Source organism: Lissotriton helveticus, chromosome 2_1, assembly GCF_964261635.1.
Source record: "Lissotriton helveticus chromosome 2_1, aLisHel1.1, whole genome shotgun sequence".
Taxonomy (NCBI): domain Eukaryota; kingdom Metazoa; phylum Chordata; class Amphibia; order Caudata; family Salamandridae; genus Lissotriton; species Lissotriton helveticus.
Genome location: NC_136059.1, coordinates 1,907,677,498 through 1,907,693,365, shown reverse-complemented (window position 1 = coordinate 1,907,693,365; position 15,868 = coordinate 1,907,677,498). Strand labels below are relative to the sequence as shown.

Sequence of the window (15,868 nt, the reverse complement as noted above, 5' to 3'; positions counted from 1 at the left end):
CCTGTTTGCCACCGCATAAAATGCAAAATGCCAAAGCTTTGCCTCCAGGCACTACCACCCACAATACATAGGCAATGTACTATGGAGGAATTTGTCAGGAATGTTTGGGTAGACTTTTCTGCCTCTCCCTCTCATTCCTTTTCTAGTAAGGAAACTCAGACAGACATTTCCCAAGATAATTCTAGTGGCTCCCACCTTGGCGCAACCCCTCTGGTGCACAACACTTCTGGAATTATCTGTAGTACCCCACAAGAGGCTTCCCAACACTACAGACCTAAGTCACAGTGGGGGCAGAGTCAGGCATCCAAATCCCAAACAACGCAACCTCGCAATTTGCCTCCTGAAGTCTTACAATTTGAATGCTTACAGCTGCCTCCAGAGTGTATGGACATTCTTAAAGAGGCAAGGCATCCAACAACTAGAGCCTTCTATGCAGCTCAATGGATTAGGTTTGTCCATTACTGAATGGCTCACTAACAAAAATAAAGGCTAGCATACACGTCCGTACGACTGCACCATGCTGCAATTGCAGCATACCTGCAAAATCAAAAGCATCAGTCTCTTTTCCGTATACCAGTCATTAAAGCTTTCATGGAAGGCCTTGGAAGAATAATTTCTCTACAAGCAGCCGGTCCCACCATGGAATTTAAATGCGGTACTTACAGGACTGATGTCCACAACTTTTGAGCCTTTGTATTCCTGCCCACAACAGTTCCTGTCGTGGAAGGTTGCTTTTCTAATAGCTATCATATCATTAAGAAGAGTTAGTGATATGCAGGCCCTCACAATAGAAGAACCGTACTTTCACGTTTTCCAAGAAGAGGTATGACTATTGACAAATCCAACGTTTCTTCCAAAAGTCCATAACCCCTTTTCACTTAAATCAAACACTTGACTTCCATGGGTGTTTTTTCCAAAACCAAGGACAGTTGTTGTAGAACGGGCACTTCACACACTTGATATTAAAAGGGCATTAATGTGTTACAATAATAGGACTAAATCTTTTAGGAAAACACAATAGTTATTTGTTGTTTTTTTCAGCCCTAGAAAAGGAAACGCAATTTCGAAAGCAGGAATTGTGTGATGGATAGAAAAATGCCTACAGATATGTTGCATAAAAGCCAAATGTACATTATCTTCAGTTCAGCAAGCACATTCTACTAGAAGGATAGTGCTTCTGTTGGCTTTTTAGGGAACATTCCTTTAGCTGATATTTGTAAGGCAGCTACATGAACTAATCTACATACTTGTACTAAACACTAGTATTTTAATGTCCAAGGAATACAACAAGCTCTTGTTAGTCACAGTGTTAAGAACTTTATTCCACACATCTGCACCATCTGAAGCCTGAGGCCACCACTGGAGAAAAACTGCTATACACTCTAAGCATAGCATGTGTATCTGCAACCAACGTATGCCACAAATGGATTATGTTACTTACTTTGTAAGCATTTGTTCATAGCATGTAGTACTGCAGATTCACATGCACCCTCCCGCCTTCCTGGCAGGCATTCTCTGGTATTAGATTCCATGTGTAAATCTGCTATATCCATATATGTATATATATTTTAGCCTTACACATATAATTATCAATCCTTTATCTATCTTCACTAGCTCCATCCTTACTCGCCATGATGGCAGGTTATCAAATTAACAATCTAACAATAGAGCAGTTGAGCTTGCACTCTCACTGAAACAGGAGGAGTCCCGACATCACAACAGCAACAATGTGCGATAAAAACAAGTTGTAAAGTCAGGGCTCAACACTAGATAACAGGAATGTGCTTAGCATGTGAATCTGCAGCACTACACTCTATGAATAGATGCTTACAAGGTAAATAACATGCTCCTTTTCTTTTGTCAAGGAAATGTTAATATTATATTGTGTTTTCTGTAGGAACGAGCAAAGCCATTTTTTAGAGACCGTATCATTTTGTGGTAGAGGGGCAAAGTTAGTCTGTATGGTTTTCCTTGGAATAAAGCTTTGGAGATAGCATATTGCAAGTGAGTTAGATGTCCTCAACTGTAGTAGATTTATACTACTAAATAAGTCACCTGATTGCACAGCATCAAAGTGAGGCATAGAAAAAGAAACATTCTTAGTGTTTTTGTTGCACATTTTTGTCTTTTCAGTGTACAGCCTCCGAAAGAGGACACAACACCCCCAAAGCTTGCTGAAAAGACTCCAACAAGTGTTAACCAAACTCCCATTGAAACTACAGAGTTTCCTCCACTTCCAGAAGGCTTAGAAAAGAAGCCAATTGTACTTAAGTTCAGTGCCATGATAGATGGTATTGCTATTGGAGCTGCTCTCCTGCCTTCATTAAAAGCTGAATATAAGATGGAAAAGATGAAGAGTCATGGCATGACAGGTAACTATGCAAAATTTTGCAAAAACAATATACATGATAATCCCAAACTTAATAAAAGAGAATCAGTACATAACTTTAACTAGGTGTAGTAGTTTCTTAACTTGATGTCAATAAGTGAATCATTTGTTTGTAGAAATAAGCCTTGGAAGACAGTGGCATATTTCCCTTATGACGACACAAGCAGTTGTCTCTAAGCCCCTTCTGAAAAATTGATTTCTTTAATCTCAACAGTGCTAAAGTTTCTGATTTGAAGTCCTTCATTTTTAAACAAGAATGACTAGGAGTAAAGTCAAGAAAATGAACTAAGTCACCTCAGTATGATGTATAAGACTGCTTTTGGTTTTGAGGCAGAACATTGCTTGAGAAGCGAAAATGGTACCTGCTGTTTCCTAGAGAAGAATTTGAGTAAATGTTTCGTCTTAAAAATATGTAAAAAATTAGGCTAACCTTCAATGGCAATGATACTCAATATGTGAGAGAGATAATGGCAGTAGCTAATTAGGATCAATATAATTATGCGATATTAATCTATTAAACTCCAAATTATTGATTTTTCCTAAACAAGTATGCAATTGTCCACTTAAACCTCCATTGACCGCACAAACAATCCTTTTTTGGATAATTAAACAATATGTAAGAGCATGAAGTCTTTAAGAATATGTAAACAACAAGATTTCATCACAGGACGCACAATATCGGAGCAGTATCAGGTGGAGAGAGGCACACGCCAAGGGTGTCCCCTCTCCCTATTGCTGTGTCCACTGGCTGTGAAACCACTAGCGTGCAGGGCGCGATCCAGGGGAGAATATGGAGGACTCCAGTTGGGGGGCAGATGCACCACATAGCGTTATACGCTGATGATCTTCTGCTCTTCCTAAAACACGCAGAGGGAGAGCTGCGGGGGGGCAAAGAATATAATGGAAGAGTTTGGAGCACTGTCGGGACTGCAGGGAGCCTGACACCGGACAGGGGGGCGCCCCCCTTTACCCCGATAGGTTGAGTGTGCGCCGCACCCTGCTGGCGACTGTGAAACCACAGCATGTCCAAAGCAACGAACACAAAGTGATAAGCCAATGTTGAGGCAGGTGCCTACTGAAGACTAGGGCATGACGTCCATACTCACCGGAATGGCCAATGGCGCTTCTGGGGGCACATCCACATGGGGTGCAATGGAGGGCGATATATGAAATGAAATACCAGTATTTGTATAGTGCACAGCTACCTCCGAAGTGGTGTCCTGGCGCTGGGGGCCCTCGGGAAGAATAAGCGAGCTATTGCCCGGAGTCACATGGTGCTGGGCTAACCTGCTGCCGGGGATCGAACCCAGAACCCCCGTAGTCCCGAGTCAGGCACCCTGGCCGCTGCGCCACACCTCTTCCAGATGACTGGGCACAGGCATGAGCCAAGAAAGTGGGAGATCTATACCGGGACTGGGAGCTACTCCCACTTTAACGAGTTCAGTACAGACTGGGACATCCCACAGGGGCACTTTCTATTTCGCAGGGCAGTCACGGTGGCACTATGGCGACACTGGGGTACGTTTACGACTGAACTGCCACGACATGCCATCTGCGAATACATAGGCCTAGCAGGGAAGGGAGGGGGGGGGCAATAAAAGCTGTTGCATGCCTGTACAGGGCCATGGGACGGAACTCTGTTCAGCCACTGGACCGGTTGAGACATCAGTGGGTAGAGGACACAGGCAGGCCACTGGAAGATAAGGACTGGGAGAGTATACTAGTACCGTCAAATAAGATATCCAGAAATGTACACTTTAGCCTAATTAGCCTCTACATGCTTCACCGAGCATACATAAAACCGGAACGTATTAACTGGTTCTTTCATAGAGAGGATGTTGCATGCCCAAGGTGTAAAGAACGTGGGGCGACTTTTATTCATATGATATGGAACTGTCAGTCCCTGATGCAATATTATCAGGAAGTAACAAGGGAAACAGCTAGGATAACAGAGTGAGGAGTCCCATGTACACCAGCGCACATCCTGGCCAACATCTTCCCACACACAGCCAAGACTAAGACCACGGACAAGTTTAAGGACCTCGCCTTCATACTAGCAAATTGGGAAATCACTATCAGATGGAAGCCGCCGAACGGCCTTAGCGTCCATAGATGGAAGCCAGAGTTGGTGAAATGGGCGGGGTGCTAGAGCAGAATCTTGCTCAGACATGAGAAAAAGGCCATGGCCAAGTCGGGAAAAGCTCAGGCTTAGGAAGTATTGCTGGAAGAAATGAGGAGCGATGACCGAGTCTGTGGCTGGCCACCACTCCTGAGAGACCATTAGGGCAAGGGAGCCCCCAGAGGCAGAACGGGTGGGGGGGGGGTGGAAGTAACAGCACAGGTGCCATGGTGCAAGGACACTTAGCAACCTTAGAACTGTGAGGGAATAGGCCCGGAAAGGAGCCGACAGAGTAACACAGACACACAACACAAGGAACAGTGGATGTGATCACTAGGGCTCATCAGGCGTCAATAGGAGACAGCAGTGCAGCGGGGGATGGTTTAGTCCCAGTTGACTTGTTGGGGGGGACTGGGGAGGGAGGGAACCTAGGCACTGAATAGAAGAGCCTATAAGTATAAATCGAATGGGCATGATAGAACTCGGAACAATACTGAAACATTTCTAATGATTATGTATATGCAATACATACAACAAGATATATTGAGATTGAGAATGTGAGGTGTCCACCTGTAAGGATGATGGAGAAGTGACTGAGATGCATTTAAAAGGCAATAAAGATTGTTATAAAAAAAACAAGATTGCATCAGTTTTGGAGGATATGGTTAACAATGTTGAGTTTTGTAAAGAATGCAGAATGTTACAGTTAAACACAGGGCTAAACTGCATTTTAACCGTAGACTGTTATTGTGGGCCTTAAACAATTTGGTCCCAATGGTGTTGTCATAAATGACCTGTACAGATATAGTATTGCCTTTTGTTGGTAGCAATTCATTTTTGGAAGTAGTGTTTATTCCATATTAAGGAGGCACTGGCCTATGTCCAGGCTTTTCCTCTGTGGTGGTATTCGGAATTTAAGCGAATAGCAACCAAAGCAGCTGTCACATTGGCAGAAGGTGGGAATTAATGCATTGAGGGCATTGCTGAATGATTACCAACGCCATTCGACAAGCTTTATGGCCCTGTGGGTTTACTGGTGAGGCAATTTGTGGCATATAGGACAATCTCCAGAATGGTTATGTGGTTGAGTGGAAGCACTACAATGGAAGTGAGTTTCTTGATATTAATGCAAAAAAGGTCTCAGCCTCCCCTTATATGAATGTGTGAGATACAATGTTGCTAGTGCTGCAAAATAAGAATGATGAGCTGCTACCTTAGGTTTATATTCATATTCGTAGGACTGTATTGATCTTGTATCGTTGCCTGGGATTCGTGCAACCATAGGTCTAGTCTAATAGGATCAAGCCCCCTTCCAGGCTCTAATGTTTAGAACCTTAATATGTGAAGTTCAGCAGCTTTAGCTGCTCTGTGTAGCAGTTTTTGATGTACTGCAATGGAGACAAATTATTAAGGAAAAGACACACACCAAGCAGGAGGTATCTAATATGTTCATTGTAAGTGGGCTACAATTAGTTACATTATCTCGATAATATTAATAAAATGTTATTTCGGTGTGCCCTATTGTTCGGTGAAAAACTGTATACAATTCTTTTTAAGTGCCTTAAGAAATGTAATATTGTGGTCCTGTAGGGTGCCCTACTAAGTGCTATTGAAAATGCAGGGAGACCCTTTCCCCACACCTGCTTGCCCTCTACAATGAAGCCGCCGAAGTTGTTCATTTTTCACAGGAACTTGGCATTCCAAAATTGAGCTCCCTGCCCAATGTCTGTGCGGCATACCGACCCATCTCACTCATTAATGGAGAAATTAAGCTTTTTGCCACAATACTAGCTGCACGCCTGAAAGCGACTCTCAAAACTCTCATACACCCAGATCAGTATAGATTCATGCTACCTTGGGGCACAAAGTACTACCTCAGACCACTCCATGTTACATTGGCCTGCTAGCATCTTCTGACGCCTTCTGTGGCCCTGTTATTAATAGACTTTGAGATCACATTTGACATGTTACACTGGACTTACCTTTCTCAGGGTCTGCAGAAGGCAGGTATGGGGCCTTGTTCTGTGGCTATGTCAGATTGCTTTATTCCAACCCCACTGCACGAGTGCAGATTAATGGTGTGATCCCTGACCTGTTCCCTATTTCTCAGGGCACTAGACAGGGTTGCCCCTGTCCCCCCTCCTTTTTGCCCTTGTAATCAAGCCCTTGGCCTGGCTCATTCACAGAGATGCACAGATGCAGGGAGGGGTATGAGTCACAGGACATGATGACCACTTTGCACTATTTGCAGAGAATGTCCTCTTATTCCTCTCCAAACCTGAGGAGACCAGCCTATGTTACCACTGTCTCCTTTAGCTTTATGCAGAGGCCTCGGGTCTTCAGGTTAACTATTCAAAGTTGAGGGGGCGTGGTCAGTAGCATGGCGGGCTCGACACGTCCGACCAGCGCTCTGACGGCCGACAAGTGATCCTGAACTAATCCTTGGCACATCTATACAATTTTGTGCTGCAATTCACGGAAAAGGTGCAAGAAGTTAAGGTTCGTGCATTGACGGAACCGTGCCGCCGAAGATTGCGCTGTAACGGCGAGAAACTCAAGGGAACACGAAGCCTGGGTCGCAGACAAAATGGCGCTGTCCTATCGGACCGGTGTCGTTCCGCCACCCACCACCTCATGGATCTTACTGATTCCTTTGTCGACCTCCGTTGTGGGTTGGGACCCCTGCAACGGGGTGTGACAGACGACAGCACCGAGATGCGGAGGCACGCAGAGGAGGTCGTGGGCGTGCACGTCTGCCCATGGAAAGTGACTGACCCTGTGGAGATGTCATACATTGTTTCAATGTAAGGTACAGAATGATGCACTGTTTTGTATTCTCTTTTCATTGTGTGAAAACAAAGATATATTTAAAAAAAAAAAAAAAAGGAAAGTGACTGACACCGGTGGGGTGTCCCGGACATTGCGGAGATGTGAGTGCGGCGGGGGAGGACCCTGAGTCACCCCGGTGAATGGCGCAACACGAAGGGTGACCGACTCTACCTGGGTGACGGTGTTTCAAGATAAGGAGCGACCCGTGATTGGCAAAGAGCATAGCTGCCCAAGGGCTGGGGCCGCCGCTGAGAGGAGTCCCTGATCGGTGCACTTAAAGAGGCCGCCGGAGGGAAGAAGGATCGGCGAGCACCGTTGAACCGCAGGGAAGAGCGAGGTGAGCTGTTGAGGGAGGCTGGGAGCACAATGGCCACACCACAGAGACTTTGACCTGATTGTTTCATACCGGGGGCCCCCCGCCGCCCTGCTTAGAGACTTGACCGGTGGGCTGTGCCAGAGGGAGTGCAAATACTGTCATAGAGCCTGTGGGGTGGCGCAGAGCATGTGATGGGGCCCACGTTCAACATCCTCGGGTGCAGTGACATGTAATGAGTCGCCAGACGCTAAAAATAAAATGGTAGACGGGCCCACTGAGCTGACCACATGGAATGTCGGGGTAGGGGGGGAAGGTGAACTCAGAGGAAGGAGACCCCAGTAATGGCGTTATCAGTGTAAACCTGGTGCAAGACAGAGTGGCAGGCGGGCACTAAGAGGGACGATTGGTTGGCGGGGACCCCCCTCACCCCCCTTTTTTCCCCCCACCACAGTGAACGTGGGTGAGAGCTATGGGCGCACCCTGAGGAGATAACCTCTGTGTGGACACCACCACTGACTGATACCAGGGCGTAAGGTTTGCAGACAGCGACCAGAGGAGGAGTGCCCCGTGATCACCTACGTCGCACTTGCCTGGCCAGCGCGTGTGGTGGCTACAGATGGCGCATGGTAAAGACCCCAAACCGCACAGGCAGGGAAAGATGGACGGATTTACTAAGCTTCTGCCAGTGATGGACCCCCCCTCCCACCGGGTCTCTAGATGCACCTGACAACCATGTGATCCTCCACGCGATCCAGTTCTCCTGAGAGGTACTGGAGAGTAAAATTGACGAGATCAAAATCGACGTTAATCTGCTTCATCAGGACCTGCGAAAGGTGTCGGAGAAGGTAACACAGGCTGAGCATCGGATATCGGAGGTTGAGGACACCACCCATGTCCTCAGGGGTGAGATCACTGCCTATTCGACGGCCATGAAAGACATGCTCTGGAGGGTCCACAATACAGAAAATTGGGCCCAAAGAAACAATCTTCGCTTTCTTGGATTTCCGGAGGCCTTTGAAGGAGCGGATGCCGGGGCCTACCTGCGTAAGTGGTTGTTGAAATCCTTCCCTAATGCACGCTTTTCACCATGTTTCATAATCGAAAGAGCGCACCGAATACCGGGGGCCCAGCCGCCAGCGTGATCCTCCCCAAGTTCGTTGATTGCAAAGTTCCTCAACTATCAAGATAGAGACCTCATCCTCCGAGAATTCCGGAAAAAGGAGCTGTTCGAATGGACAATACAAAAATCATGGTGTTCACGGACTACTCCCGATAGGTACAGAAGCAACGCAAAACGTTTGATTCAGTAAAAGACAAGCTGCGGCAGATGCAAATCACGTACATACTTCTGTTCCCGGCCAAACTTAAAGTGATCTACCAAGGCAGGACACTATTTTTTAACACTCCAGAAGATGCATGGCACTGGCTGGAGGAGCGCCCTATGCTGATAGCGGACGGAGGCATAACAGCACTTTCAGGGAAGGCCCCATCGGGGAGTAATAACAGGCCTAAAATACGGCGACTCACGGGAAGGAACATGGACCCTACACAAAATGGGACATTTAGAGCGACGCCATACCATAGCAGAAGAGTAACCGGATCCCCACCGGAACCTCTGGCTCTGAAAGCATTCATCGCACCGGGAAATCTGGAAGACCTCCGCGGACAGAGGATATGGCTTGGAAATGTTCGTAAGATTGCACCAACCAAGACATAACAATGGACTCGGAGGGAGCGCATCCTTTGTTGCACGATATTAATCTCCTGGAAAATCAGGATGAGGCAGACACGGAGACCGACAAGGACAATCCGAACCAAAAGGTTGGCACGGAAGAATGATAAATAGTAACTGGTCTGGAGAATCACAAGGGCAGTGGATAGTCGGAGGATATCACACGCCACCTTGTGTGTTCCACTTCCCTTTTCCCCTCTATTTCCCCCCCCCCCCATTTTTTCCTCCCTCCCTTACATCTGTTGTTTTTTTTTTCTTTATTTGCAGGATTGGACACATTGAACTGGTTTATTTGATGTGGGAAACCCTGCCCCATAGCTAATACGCGATATTAACAACTTGTAGGCCCACACACCGGACTGAATACGTACAGCTGATAGACTTGTGTGAGCAGGGCCTGGAAGGGCAGGGCACAGTTTGAGAGGGCGAGTTCGGGTGGGTGGACGACAGACCTCTCTAATCCACACACGACATAGTTGGGCCTGTTGACCCAAGGGGTAGTCGGTTGGATGATGGGGCGGTGTGGGGGGGCGGGGTGAGGGAGGGTTGGGGTTTTTACATTGTTACGTGGCACAGTAGTGGCAGTGGGGCTGCGGAGACAGCCTCAACAGTGGGATAGACACTCTAAATCACTGGGATGGCTACACCTAACTTAGGGACGTACTCGGTCCTCTCCTGGAACGTGAATAGGATGGGAAATAAAATCAAGAAGGGACTGGTGGCTGCATACTTCAGACGACTGAAACCAGACGTCATCTTATTGCAAGAGACACACTTAAAGGGAACTCTCTGTGGGTTTCTAGGAAAAGGGGCCTACAAGACACTAGCACATGCTGGGTTCTCAACGGGGCAAGAGGAGTGGCAATACATATTCGGAAAACCCCACCTTTCAGAATTGAGCGCACTTGGACGGACCCCAGTGGTACATATGTTGCGGTGAAGGGGGTGTGGGACAGACGACACATTACCTTCATTAGCATATATGCAACCCCAGGCTGAAAAAACAAAAAATAGAGAAACTAGCGATAGTCCTGCTGGAAGCTGGATCTGACACGCACATTATTGGGGGGGACTTGAACGATGTAATGGACCCCACGATGAATCGCACAACTGTCTCCCCAGGAGGCCCTAAGGAGACACCACTCAAACAGTTCACGGACACACTGGCACTCACGGACATATGGCGCAGGCGACATACTCAGACCAGAGCATATTCCTTCTACTTGGGTGCACCCAAAGCCTTCTCACGACTGTATTACATATTGGCCCCGGCGGGAGAATTAGGAGAGATACATAAGGTGGAATATTTGGTGAGAGGCCTCTCAGATCACTCGCCCCTGTGGCTTACAGCGGGCACTCAACCGCACTATCCAGTAGGGGAATGGAAACTCAGTCTGTGGGAAGTAAGAGACCCTCAGGTTGCTTCAGAAATTAGTGTGGACTCTGAACTTTACTTTAGTGAGAACGTGGGGTCAGTGAACTCTGCTATTACACTGTGGGAGGCCTACAAAACGGTATTGAGAGACGGGGCCCAAAACATCATAGCCCACAAAAAACGAAAAGAGGCTGAGCAGATTGCAGGGCTTGAATTCAAATTGCTAAAGTTAGAAACACAGGCTAGTGCTAGTATCAACCCCTCATTGCTGCGCCAACTGCAACTTCTCCGACAGGAATATTTTGCATTGGCCAGAAAGGATGCGCAACACGCGCTGCAAGCCATGCACCAACGAATATATGATGCAGGGGACAAGACAGGACGCTTGCTTGCATGGCTCAGTAAGAAAGAGTAAGAAAGCAGATGTGTGGCATAGATACAGACTGAAGCAGGCCAGACTCCCGATACCCCCATAGCGATTGCCAATGCATTTGCGTAATATTATGAAAACTTTTGCACAAGATGTGACCTGGCAGGACCAGCACAGATACTGGCCTACCTTTGGCACACGCAATTCCCCGAGTCACAGACACTAGACAAAAAAGTCACTAAGGAAGAAATTGTAACAGCCATTGGCCAGCTGAAGACTGGCAAGGTCTCAGGCCCTAATGGACTCCCTCCAGTAGTTTTTAGGTTTAAAGTATTTTATTGCATCATTGAAAACAATACAAACAAATGAATACAGTCATCTCGAAATGGCAGTGCGAGGCTTCCGCTACAGGAGCGCAACCAGCGTGTAAGGCTCTGCAGTCGTGAAGTCCATCAGAGCATGGTGCCGGATGCTTATGCGGTGACGACAACTTCAAGAACCATCAACCCCATTCCCAACTCCCCCCCTCCCATCCCATCCCCCGGATCCCCTGCCTCCCTCCCCCCGTACTGTGCCAAAGACGCCCTCCTGCATCACACCTACGATGGGCCCGCCCCTCCCGCCCGTCAATCCCACCAGACATATTAGTTAGATGGGGACACCGTGGATGTTAGTCGTGGCAGCCGGAGATATCGGGGACAGGTAATTTCTTTGAATTCCGACTTTAGTAAGGTGTGGAATGGCAGCCATAATTCGTCAAACTTATCCACCTCCCCCGCCACCATAAGGGACAGCTTCTCCATCCCCAGAACATGCCACAACCTATGCAACCAACCGATAGTGGTGGGGAGCGTGGTGGTGCGCCAGTAGATGAGTATGTTCTGGACCGCCGAGCCCAGGGCAATCGCTATCTGCCTGCCCCTCCGAGACCTCAGAGGGTACATCAGCCCGTTGGGCAAACCCAGCAGGACATAAGCGGGGAAGCGAGGCAGTTCAATGTCAAAGCACTGATCAATCTCATCCAAGACCTCCTTCCAATAGGGACTCAATAGAGGGCAATCCCACAGGACATGCGTAAGCGTGCCTGTCTGTCCACACTCCCGCCAACAGGTGTTCACAATGTTATGGTTAATTTCGTGTAATCTCTCCGGCGTGTAGTACCAGTAGGCGGATATCTTAGTGAAGGTTTCGGTGAGCCCGGTATGGTACGCGGAGTGGCGTGCCCAGTAGGAAATCTGGTCCCATTCTGTGTGAAAATTAACAACAAAAGAGTGCTACTTAATGAAGGACACAAAGATAGCTGAGCACAAGTAATCAAACAACACCCATTAGGTGTGTTTAGAAAGCCCTCACTCACTGACCTGGTCGGTGACATGCTTCATCATCGGGCCCCACTGGGTGTGACCGAATGTCACCCCAGTGTGCTTCAACGCCAGATTTACTGCGGAGCGGGTAATGTGAAGATGTGAAGGCTAAGTGATAAATTCAAGTGAATAGAGTGATGTGGTGATTTAAAAATGGCTTGGGTGTATCAAAAATTAATTTAATGGTTGATCACCAAGGACATATTAAAAAATGTGTTGGTAAACAAGGTCAACTAAATTGGATGACCTGTTTCCAGTAACATTACGTGAGCGGTCAACATGTTTCTGCCAATGTTGGTATAGTTAACCTGGCATTCGTCAGGACCTAAAGTGACTAAACCCCGGCGGTATGGGCACGCTAAGGCCCACCCTACCAAAGGACGTGAAAGTTAAAATATCTGTCGGAGTGCACTGTAAGGGTGGCTTCACCGATCAAAAAACGGGAGGCACAACCCTTCTGGTCTCAAAATGAGAGACTCAAAAAATCAGATGCACCTGTGAAGATAAAAGGTACAAACCGACATGAACAGACAAATACACAATTAGTTAATGTTCTGCAGGCCAACAGACACACAATGGTGACTAGTGCTCAGATGTACAGGCAAGTGCACAACACATGACTATTTTGCAGAGGTGTGTGGTTCTGCCAGTGGCTGTATCTAGTCATACTACATGATAGCGTTATCGGTGAAATATCATTATCACGTAGTGCCAGGGTGGATGGGCAAACACAAATGTGGCCCACCAGTGAGCATGTGTCATTACATGCGGCGCGTGGAGACTACGTGGTATGGTCGTGGACGGGCATTTTTCGATCTATGACGCGTTCTTTGAAAGGAACTAAGCGATCAATGGACCAAAGGCCTGTGACCAATAACCCCAGAAAAACGAAATACTAGTTTAATGGTTCTCACTTGAAAGGAGAGAAAATATCACCCCATAGACTGCGGGAGGGGGGTGACGGCGCATTTGGCACATCCTGCAACGTAAAAAGACAAACAAACACGAGACAAACTTAGTAGGGAAGCCTCGAGGGTACTTCGCTCAAGCCGAAGGAAGCAGAAGATAACCGGGACCCCACTCACGCCCACAACGCCAGGCACCCGTATGTAAACCTGACCAGCCCTCAAGACCGCGTCTCGACGATCCAGAGCCAATGTGAGTGAGCTGTATATGAAGCCGGGGCTCCGTCAACAGCGCGCGCTCTTCCGGGACTGGGCGTGGTCGAAGGCGCGTTTACGTGTAATCGACCAATGGGGAAGACGGTCGAGGTAAACATTCTGTAATAGACATAGAGAGACTACGACATCTCAGCTACTATTCAGTCGGATGAAAAAGGTATCTCAAAGTGGAAAGGTAATTCCGATTAAATACAATCATAGAAAATAACAAGTAAAAAGTAAGCTACAATTCACTTGTCGACTGTGAGGACAGGGACTAGGTCGTATCATCAGCTAACCCGGGGACCCAGCGCACATGTTCCCATCGTGAGTCGAACCTCGGGGGATGGCTATGAACATGCTCACAAGGCAAGTTCAAATTGCAGCGGGGTCACAATGGGGTTGTTTTGATTAAAAGATGTTAATTCGAAATAAATTTCGAAGATGGACCAAATCCCTTCAAAAAATGGCTAAGAGTGAGGTCACCTGTTAGAGTTGATACATAGCATAGATGACTGGTATGATCATTTGGCCACCGAACAAATGGACAGGGTTCATGTACATAGGACTGTCTATTTTCTGATAGCCCCCCAAGGAATATCATCATTCAGCCCTCTCCGGTGGGTGCCAAGCCGATACACCCATCGCTGCTCCTTTTCAAATAGTCTTTCAGCAATATTTGGGCCTTCAGTGAGCTGTTCAATTACAGTCCATCTTAGATCATTGGTGGTATGGTTAGCTTGCAAGAAATGATCGCTCATCTTGGTGGTGGTCTTCTTGCATCTTATATTACTCCTGTGTTCACACACCCTCTGCTTCACCTTCCTCGTGGTCATGCCTACGTATCGGTGAGAACAGGGGCATGTGATGAGGTAGACAACGTTGGCTGAGTTACAATTGGTGTGCGATCTTTGCCACCAGGTTTTATCCGGTTCCAAGGGCAACGATTTCGTGGCCGTGGTCAAATGGCACACGGAGCAGTTGGAGCATGGGTAATGTCCAGTGACCCTTGGTAGGTTCCATGCATCAGTGATACTGCGTGTTGGCAAGGGAGCTGGTTCTTTAGGTCTGGTGTGCACTAAGGAGTCTCTTAGACTACGACCTTTCCTAAATGAGAAAAGAGGTTTCTGCCAATCCTTCCTAGTGCTGGAAATTATTTTCCAGTTTTTGTTCACAGATTTTTTCATCAAGTTGGACAAGGTATTGTAGGTAGTGACACATGTCAGAGGGGGTTCCTCCACAGTTCTCAATTGTGGTTCCAAGAGGACTTCACGGGGCTGATTACGTGCCCGTTTAAATCCTTTATTGAGGATATGGTTAGGGTAACCTCTTTGTTGCAATTTCTTAGTTAGGTCAGTTGATTGTTCTTTGAAATCATGTGTACTACTGCAGTTACGCCGAATCCGGAGATACTGACCATAGGGGAGATTTTCCCTCAAAGGGCGTGGGTGAAAACTGGAAATTTGTAGCAAGTTGTTTTTTGCAGTTGCTTTATAGTGAGTTTTCGTGGTTAGAGTTGTTCCACTATTAGTTATCACTATGTCAAGGAATACCACCTCAGTGGTACTTACAGTATGAGTGAATCTCAGATATCTGTTGATGGTATTGATCCATCCGAGAAATTCCATTAGGCGTTCCATACTCCCTTTCCAGATGAGTAGCACATCGTCTATATAGCGCTTCCAAAAGAATATATTTCTCATGAAGGGGTTCGTAATGGATTGGATATTCTGTGCTTCGAAATCAGACACATATAACCCCGCCACGCTCGGGGCAAAAGTACTGCCCATCGAGGTGCCAGAGCATTGGAGGTACAGTTGTCCCTTATGTGTCACACTGGGGTGACATTCGGTCACACCCAGTGGGGCCCGATGATGAAGCATGTCACCGACCAGGTCAGTGAGTGAGGGCTTTCTAAACACACCTAATGGGTGTTGTTTGATTACTTGTGCTCAGCTATCTTTGTATCCTTCATTAAGTAGCACTCTTTTGTTGTTAATTTTCTAGTTAGAGTGGGGAGTAAGAGTGCCCTATCTACCCTACCTCTCTTTTTGTTGACTCGCAATTTGCAGCGCACAGCTGTGAGAGATATCTATACCTAAGGCTCAGGACCGTGTCCTGATTTCCCTTCTTAAGCACATCTCTCGTAAACATGGCAAACTTGGGACTTACTTACTCAGAAGCCGAAATTGAAGCAATCATGGCCGATTCCAC

The 15,868-nt window shown here is 47.1% G+C and overlaps 1 protein-coding gene across 15 annotated transcripts in view; it reads left to right on the top strand.

The window, feature by feature from the left end:
- Window positions 1–15,868, top strand: part of BLTP1 (bridge-like lipid transfer protein family member 1) — a 2,102,388-nt gene that overhangs the window by 1,111,691 nt on the left and 974,829 nt on the right. For all 15 annotated transcript variants that reach the window (XM_078676841.1, XM_078676840.1, XM_078676839.1 and 12 more), the window contains one exon: window positions 2,134–2,372. In XM_078676841.1, coding sequence (XP_078532967.1) covers window positions 2,134–2,372 — 239 coding nt within the window. The remainder of the gene's footprint in view (window positions 1–2,133; window positions 2,373–15,868) is intronic.